Source organism: Strongylocentrotus purpuratus, unplaced genomic scaffold, assembly GCF_000002235.5.
Source record: "Strongylocentrotus purpuratus isolate Spur 01 unplaced genomic scaffold, Spur_5.0 spur5_scaffold_16, whole genome shotgun sequence".
In the NCBI taxonomy this organism is placed as follows: domain Eukaryota; kingdom Metazoa; phylum Echinodermata; class Echinoidea; order Camarodonta; family Strongylocentrotidae; genus Strongylocentrotus; species Strongylocentrotus purpuratus.
The window spans coordinates 3126155-3134572 of record NW_022145601.1 but is presented as its reverse complement, the minus strand read 5'-3'; the positions used below and the strand labels follow the sequence as shown (position 1 = coordinate 3134572).

At 39.5% G+C, this 8418-nt stretch overlaps 1 protein-coding gene across 1 annotated transcript; it reads left to right on the top strand.

Annotated features, from left to right (window-relative positions):
- Positions 1-5013: 5013 nt before the first annotated feature.
- On the top strand, positions 5014-7900 carry LOC115924765. Its single transcript, XM_030987578.1, has 5 exons — positions 5014-5245; positions 5403-5524; positions 5900-6170; positions 7103-7347; positions 7792-7900. The coding sequence occupies exons 1-3, from the start codon at positions 5130-5132 to the stop codon at positions 6157-6159; spliced, it is 498 nt and encodes a 165-aa protein (XP_030843438.1). The 5' UTR covers positions 5014-5129; the 3' UTR covers positions 6160-6170; positions 7103-7347; positions 7792-7900.
- The last annotated feature ends 518 nt before the right edge of the window (positions 7901-8418 follow it).

Genomic DNA, 8418 nt, shown 5'->3' with positions numbered 1-8418 from the left:
AAATATCACATTATAACAAAATGCACAGGCCAGGTTCAAGAGTTACGTACCAGAAGTTCCAGAACATATATTCCTCAAACTCCTCAAACCAAAGAGTGAATGCTGCCGTAAAATATTTGTGTATAAAGGCTCACGTGTCTGAGGGGGGATGGCCTATACAAATATCCCCCCCCCCCCCTGAGATTACAAAAAAAAGAGAGAAAAAAAAGGAAGAAAAAGAAGGGAAAAAATGTGATTGTTTCAATTTCAGCATAATGCATGAGAAATGAGTTATTTTTTTGTATGTATGTATAACTGTATAGCCTACACGTATACAGTATGTCACGATCATTAAGAGTAGTAGCGCGACGTGCCCGAACAAGCACTTCATAAACTTCAGAATAATTTTTCGTTATTTTGCAAGGTATTATTATTGCCCAGACGTAAAGTGTGCCAGCGCGCGAGCGCTTAAAAAGTGCAATCATGTACAGTAGATGCCCGGCTCCCCCGCCCCCACTCAGTGTTATTTAGGGTACGCGTATGCTCGTTTCCTCCCTTTGAAAGCATCCTACCCCCTCCCCCTATCTCGGGACTGCCAACATTTCTGAATCCCCCTCCCCCTATCTCAGGACTGCCAACATTTCTGAATCCTCCTCCCCCTATCGCACGACTGCCAACATTTCTGAATCCCCCTTTCGCCGGCTTTTCGTTGGCTTTTCCTGCCTTGGAGAACCCCCCCCCCCAAAAAAAAAAAAAAAAAAAAAAAAAAAAAAATCCGGAACACTGCTAAATGTACCACCACCCAATTTCAGGTGAGCTCTAGTCGGTCGAGGGGGACTGGGGGCCAATGTTTTTACTTTTAAAAATGAAATAATCCTGAATGAGCTTTCAAAGCTAACAGGAATTTCAGGAATTTGATCCCGGGATTTGATCAATTTTTCTATGATATTCAAAAAGTCAAATAAACCCCCTTTTTTACAATTCTCGGGCCGAATTTTGTCGCGCGAAAAAGTACCCCTTTCCTGGAGATTTTAGGAACGCGCATGCGGTCCCACCGACCCAGGAGTGTGGGAGGAGGGGGGAGGGGGTGTAGAAGAAGACGGAAGTTCCAGACCTGGCGTGTTCAAGACTTACAGTGGCCGTTTGTCTCTTCAATTATTTCAAGGTAAGCCTGTACACATTCTTATTTTTTTTATATTTGAGAAAGGATTTGGCTGAGGAAATTAAAGAATTCATTAGATTTAATTAATAAACACAGAACATGTATCAATATATGAATACAAGAAACATTTTTTAAGAGGTGTGAAACTTGTGAACGCATCTGATTGAGAGTGATAAATAATACGGTAACTGTTGCATTGCCCAAGTCCTACTCGGTGGTTGTCATTTGTTCACATCTAAAACTTAAGGGACGAGGAGATGATATTTAAGGGCTGCAATGCATGTGATGTTTGTGTAGGTCTATGAATGAATTAGTTTGTTGTTTATATTGAATGAATTGAATTGAATTAAGATAAATAGGGCTTAATAAGAGTCGAAAACGGTGCAACGAATCGTCTGCTTTCTTTAATAATAATAATAATAATAATAATAGCCTAATAGTCCACTCCAAATTTTATTAAACCGAAACGGAAATTCTTTTTGCCCAATTGATCGTGAGCCCGGCAGCCACTGAGCAGCGCCAGATCGACGTTGCTCTATCCCCTTATTGTTGAACGCCAAACAAGGTAGCAACAACTCCCATCTTTTAACGTCTTTTGGTATGACGTGGCCGGGATTCGAACCCACGACCTCCCGGTTGTGAGGCGGACGCTCTACTGACTGAGCCAACACTCCGGTTATTCAAATCTCTCAATAATTTAATGAAACGTCAAAGCTACCTCGCTTTGCGCGGGAGGGGTAATCCGAATTCAGACAAAGATTAAGAGTCGAGCACGGTTTAACAAATCGTTTAATTTCTCTCATAATTAAATGAAATGTCAAAGCTTCGCGCGTGAGAGAGATGGAGAAACTGAGTTCATACAAGGATTAAAGGTACTATGTCCCTTTTGCAGCCAACCTCAAATTCTGTAGAATTTTGCAGGAATTATGTATATATCATGTATGTCCTATCTGTGAAATTTAAACGTTAGCAGTGTCCTCATATTCAAATTATGCAAGGAAACCCATTTACTTGCTAGACTTCACTGTCAGACACTATTGAGTGACTGACTGGCTTTTTTCTTCTTTGGTAATAACATACGTGAAAAGAGTTGTAAAGGGTACATGAGCATTTGTCTACATCAATAACCCACTTCTTGTGATGGCCAAGATTAAACTGATTGAATCTTTGTGCAGCATAAAACGTATGACCATTCGGTACAATTGTCTGAAAATCGAGACTATTACTTTTGGGCTCTATAGCCCTTAAGTCGATTTGACAACTAATAGTCGTTATTTTCCCACTTGAAGACATTTTCAAGCTCCATCTTTTTTAGGGAAGTTCTAAATTAGTATTATCTTTCAAATGCAGTTGGAATTTAACTTTTTCATTTTTTTGGCCTGCAAAAGGGACATAGTACCTTTGAGAGTCGAGCACGGTTCAACGAATTGTCTACTTTCTCTAATAATTTAATGAAACGCCAAAACTTCCGCGCGGGAGGGGGGCCTGGGGGGGGGGGGGCTGAATTCAGACAAGGATTAACAGTCGAGAACGGTACAGCAAATCGTCCTTTTTTTTATAATAATCTAATGAAACGCCAAAGCTTTCGCGCCCTCCTCGCGGGAGGGGGGGGGGGGGAGGGAAATTCATTCATAAAAGGGTTAACAGTCGAGAACGGTACAATAAATCGTCTTCTTTTCCTAATAATTTAAGGAAACGTCTAAGCTTAACCTATCACCCACATCCCCCTAATGAGCGCGCTTCTCGCGCTCTTTGAGTGATTCGCCTGCTCACTACCGCCCCTCCTTAAAATGAGATCCTAGCTCCGCGCCTGCATTAAAATATATAGCTATGATGCTGACTAAGTTGACGAAATAATTCGTATATTTATGTCGTCGAGGAAAATGACCATGTGCGCATACGCAAGTACTATAGATAGTCCGTAGAAAAAACAATTTAGCCTTCGGCCCCAGGTATATAGGGTTAAATTTGTTAATATTGGGACATTTAATTTTGTCGGTAATTGGGGGCTAGTTTTGTCGGTAATCGTTGGCCTCTACACCCCCCTCCCCCCCCCCCCCCCCCCCCCTAAAAAAAGGTCTAGCGACGCCCCTGACCATTATACATCATTTTCTAAGTGATGGGACTAAAAATAAAGAGTTCGCATCTTCCTGACGAAATACTCAATCTTGATGTTACTACTTGAAAGTGTGTCGTCTTATTTCGGAGTTCATTATAATAAAACACTACAGTTTGCAGTTGTCAGTATTTAGAAATATGTCCAATTCTTTTACTTTATGGTTGCCAAATTTGGCATGTGCGTGCATGTATGTATGCATGTATAAATGTATGTACATGTGTTTGGGTATGTGTGTGTTTGTTGTTTGTTCGTTTGTGCGCGTGTGTGTGTGTTTTCTACATTCTATAGCTTAGTAATTTCATCCCTTGTATATACAGTTACGTTACATTCTATTTGTTCGCCTTATTGTTAATGTATTTTTGTTGACTATATAGGGCCCCGCTCACAAGCTTAACTTGTAAAGGGGTCCTAAAACTTGTTATTTTATGATGTGATCAAGTTAATATATGATGATTAATGTACTATTACCAGTCTCTTTTTTAGGTAAAAGATCGTTTCATGTTTTGTGTGGTTTTGAATAAAATGAACTTGAACTTACCTAATCGTAAATACTTTAGCCCCCCCCCCCACACTTTTCAAACGTTTCGCGGGGCTTGTTTTGTATGTTTGTATGCAGTTATTTCGATGATAGCCTACGATCTACAACAGATAGAGGTCATGGAAATTACGTAATCAAAAGTGAATTCCATGACATGCATGGTACCTACACAAGTGAAAGTATTATTTTCAAAAGGGGGAATCGTAACGCACCGCTATCACATTAGCAGCGATTATTCTCAAATCAAAAAAGCGCCATCTCCAAAATCTGTTAGAAATTGGGGTCATTTAAACTCGTACCATGTGTTAATTACAAATTGGTCTATTGGTAGAATCCGGACTGGGTAGAAAACACAGGTGATGTGATGTTTGGGTGATTATAGAAGGGTGAATCTATGTTTGTCTCATGGCAAATCAATACAACATTCCAATTCAAACAGATTGTAGACATTGACGAAATAGAGGAAATACATGTAAGTCTATTATGCGGTCTGATTGTTTGACGATTTTAGTGATATAAAAAAAAGAAATATTTATCACACTTTCCTCACTTTCTTCTTCTTTTCCTTCTAACTGTCTCCTCTGACCAGGCACGTAGCCAGAGTTTGATGTTTTTTTTTTTTTTTTTTTTTTTTTGGGGGGGGGGGGGGGGGGGGCACATACATGAACATGTAATCGATCGAGGTTCAAAAAAGGTGTCTAAAAATGTCAACCGTTCTTGGAGAAAAAAATTTGGGGGCAAATGCCCCCCCCCCCCCCCTCCCTCCGTGGCTACGTGCCTGCCTCTGACATCGATTTTGTTTCCAGGTTTATTGTTGCGTGTCCATCAAAATGAAAGAAAGGCGTTCACGTCATACGGGGCACACTTTACTGATCACCCATGCAGGAGCACAATAGTATGTCCAGTACATGAATAACCTTATAATGCTCTATCAATCAACAGCTGAAGACGATAGCTTCAAGCAATTCCTCTACAAATCAGACGATAGAAAGTACGAGGTTCGCTGGAATTCCAACATTATATTAGCATGACAATAGATTTTAGCACGGTGGGCTCAATAGCATGACAGTTATCACCTGTATATTTTTGGAACCCGTTGCCATTTTTAAATGCCTTTGTCTTGGGTGAATGTGATTCGTTCGTCTGCTCAAATCACGTGATGCATTCAAAGAAACCGCCCGCGCAAATCGAATTTTAGGTTTCGTGTAAGATGAGGAGCTAGAAATCTGCCTGTCTCTGCTAGATTCTGTCTTAGACAAGTCGCTTGGAGATTTTTACTTAGTTTTTGCTTCGTAATTGAATTCGTCGTCGTCGTATTGCTTAGTGTCATAATGATTGCTAACCGGTACAACGATAACTGCGTGGAGTATACCCAGAAGGGTACGCGTTGTTTGAGGAAGGTACCCCTAGCCTTAGGAATTGAAGGAGAGTGCTGGCAACACCGTCAGTAAGTACACAATAATCTCCTAAATTAAAACCCAATTTACCAACCATAGTTGATTATACATTCAAGAAGTATAATGACCCCTAAATTGGTTGACATAGGTTTCTTTAGAGTCATCCTTTAATATGTATGTCCTTGTTGTATGTTTCCTGTATTACAGACAGCCAGCCGAGGTCCAGTGCTCTGCACATACTGGGCTTCATGGGAATGGCAGACGTTGCAACCGGCGTGGACGTCACACGCTAGACGAAAACGCCGTTGAACTCTACTGCACGCAACACGGTATGTATTTATTCAAAGTAAACCTATCAAAATTACTGTTACTTCTCAATTGTTTAAAAGACAGTCTTGTGGACCCTAGACCTTTACTGGTTAAAAATAGTATGTATAGAATCGTGAATATTGATTCATGACGAAAATATTTTGAGACTAATTACACTGCCCCTATAGCTGTAACTTATAAGTATGTAAGTTGATGGATCATTCAAAGTGTACGTTTTGTACTGTGACAGGTTAAGGAGTTGGGCCACCATTTGGCCTTTTTTTAGGGGGTAGATCTATATAACAAATATCAATGGAGAATCGTGTATTTTAATGTCATCTGTGAAATGCCATGAAGCACATCCTAACCATTTATATTTTGCTTGGTTTATACAGTCAACAAGTTGCATCGCGAGAACGGTCGTGCGGAGGTCGTTTCTGCTAATCGCCAACAGCAGGATGAACAGCGTAGGAGGGCGGAGGAGCGTGAGCAACTCCACCCGAGACGCAGGTCACCGCGTCTGGTAGAGCGAGAGATCGCAGCTGCCGCCGCTGTTCAACTCGCCGCTGAGAGAGAGCAACGTCGTGCCGCCAATCGGGCAAACCAGAACCTGCGGAGGTCGGCCCGGATTGCCGCGAGGCGAGGCAATGTGTGATAATAGCCTGGGTAAGTAAAATTACTTTATTTCTACGCTCGCCTATTTTTATAATTATAACAATACCCCCCTCCCCCCAAAATAGACGAGCATACAATGTATTCAAAGTATAATTATGTACCTAAACAAAAGATCTCAAATTTGAAGACTTGTGAATCTGCCCAAACTTTACCAACATAGCAGCAACTGTTTATCTTTAGTTGAAACAAAGTGAGCCGAGGTGGTTTCAATGTTTCTTTTATCATCGATCCCTAAAGGGCCTTAACAGCAACATGTTATTTGCCACTTATATATAGGGGGTTCTGAAAATGAATTAAACTGAATGCATATTCTGTTGTTAAGTACGTTAAAAAGAAGTATGCAACCAAAGATCTGGCTCATAATGAAATTAAAGGGGATGTATGTACTCCCTGATATTAAGCTGGTTTTAATAGAAGCAGATAAATGAGAGAAACAGTCCAGTGAAAGTTTGAGCATATTAAATCGATTGAAAATAAGAAAGTTATTATGGGAGCAAGCAATCAAACACAATTGGCGATTCTGACGTTTCACGTGACGTGAGCCCGCCTCCCAGTGTCCTTTCCCCCAAAATCCTAAAAACGTATATTTTCACTTAAGAAATGTTTCAATCATATATTAACCCTAAGTATAATCATTGCAAATTTGGTTTTATACAACCCCTGTATGAAACGTTTCTATTTCGTCATCAATAACTAAGAGAATTAAAAATATATATATATATCTGTATAGAGCAAGTAGGAGAGGAGCTTACATGATGACAGCTTAACACATTCATAACTTTCATATTTTTAATTTGATATTGCATTACTTTGTTTAATCTCATTTTTATGATTTAATTACAACCAACTTGATATCAGGGTGGACTTCCACTTTTAGTATGAATGATTTTTTTTAAAACTCAATTTGTTCTTCTTTCCTACAGACTGATTCGCAGAAGCAGCAGGGGGGAGACCGAGGGGGGATACTGGGTCGAACACTGCTGAGGTTCTCGGGACGTAAACGCCTTGCTATAGGAATAGTAGGGAGGAAGCCGAGACGGGTAGTGCATGGTCACTCAAACAAGGCCCGCTGCACTATCGTGGTCAAGAAAGACTGGGTGTGGTCAGTCGGGGTAGACGCCGGAGGCCATTCTCTTTCTTTGACCGCCTGTAAATTATTTCCAAGAAGGTATGTGTATTATTCATTATTAGGCTTCATACAGTGTATGTTTGAAATAGTAATTAGTTCTTTATAACATTCTAGCAGTACATGGTGGGTCTTCATGTTTGCTTCTGTTTGCATATGTCCTCATCATTTTGGAGAGTATGCAACTGCTATGTTTCCTTTATTTTATAATTAGTAAATGTAGGGCCGAAAGGTGAAAAATATTTTAATATTTGTTCAAGATACTTGGAAATTCCAAGTATCTTGAACAAATATTGAAATAAATCTTATTTTGAAATGAATGTATAAACTTGCTATATGATAATAATAATAATAATATCGAATATTTAGGAGCGCTAAAAACAATAAGTACCATAGCTATATATACTATACCTAACAAAATAACATAATTTGTCTTTGAGTTTGAGATGCCTAATACAGCATTCTGTTCATCTCTTTATTCCACAGATCAGGCCTCACCGTGGGACGCGCACACACGTCGTAGGTATGCAGGTATTTCAATGTCTACCTTGTGACAATATGTTCCTATTCACCAGATCTGTTTACCCCCATACCTCCTAATGGGAATCATGTATATCTATGAGTTTGACACGTTGGTTACTAAGTTGTGAATATTTGGTCGAAAATCTTTTTGAAATTATTATATTACATTATATTGTTTTAACAAAGGATTCAGAAGTTGTCTTCTTTTGTAAGTCTTAGTTATTGGGTTTTGCAATCATCCCTCTTATAAAAGCAGTTGTACTGATATTTCAAATTGTATCTTGTTGTAAGAGTTACACTTGGCAGGAGTTGTCCAATTACACAGTTCGTAATTAGCACGAAATATCCACTGAATATCTGAACATGAAGAGACCCAACATGATCCTTAAAGTGGAGGGGTCACGTGAATGTCTTTTATCTCCATTTAGAGACAACTTTACCTGTGTATCATGAAATATCAATGGTGCATGAAATAAAAATGAATATTTGAACATGAGCATGTATCCAGTATTTTTCTCCACATTTTTTAAAACCAAAAACAAATTTAGACTGCAATTACAAACCGGCTTGTTTTAGGATGTGTACCGGTAC

Excerpts from the sequence above, each read along its gene's own strand:
- LOC115924765 (XM_030987578.1), top strand. The coding sequence starts at position 5,130 with ATGATTGCTAACCGGTACAACGATAACTGCGTGGAGTATACCCAGAAG. Across the intron at positions 5,246-5,402 it reads GAGTGCTGGCAACACCGTCA|ACAGCCAGCCGAGGTCCAGT; the intron begins GTAAGTACACAA and ends CCTGTATTACAG. Across the intron at positions 5,525-5,899 it reads ACTCTACTGCACGCAACACG|TCAACAAGTTGCATCGCGAG; the intron begins GTATGTATTTAT and ends TGGTTTATACAG.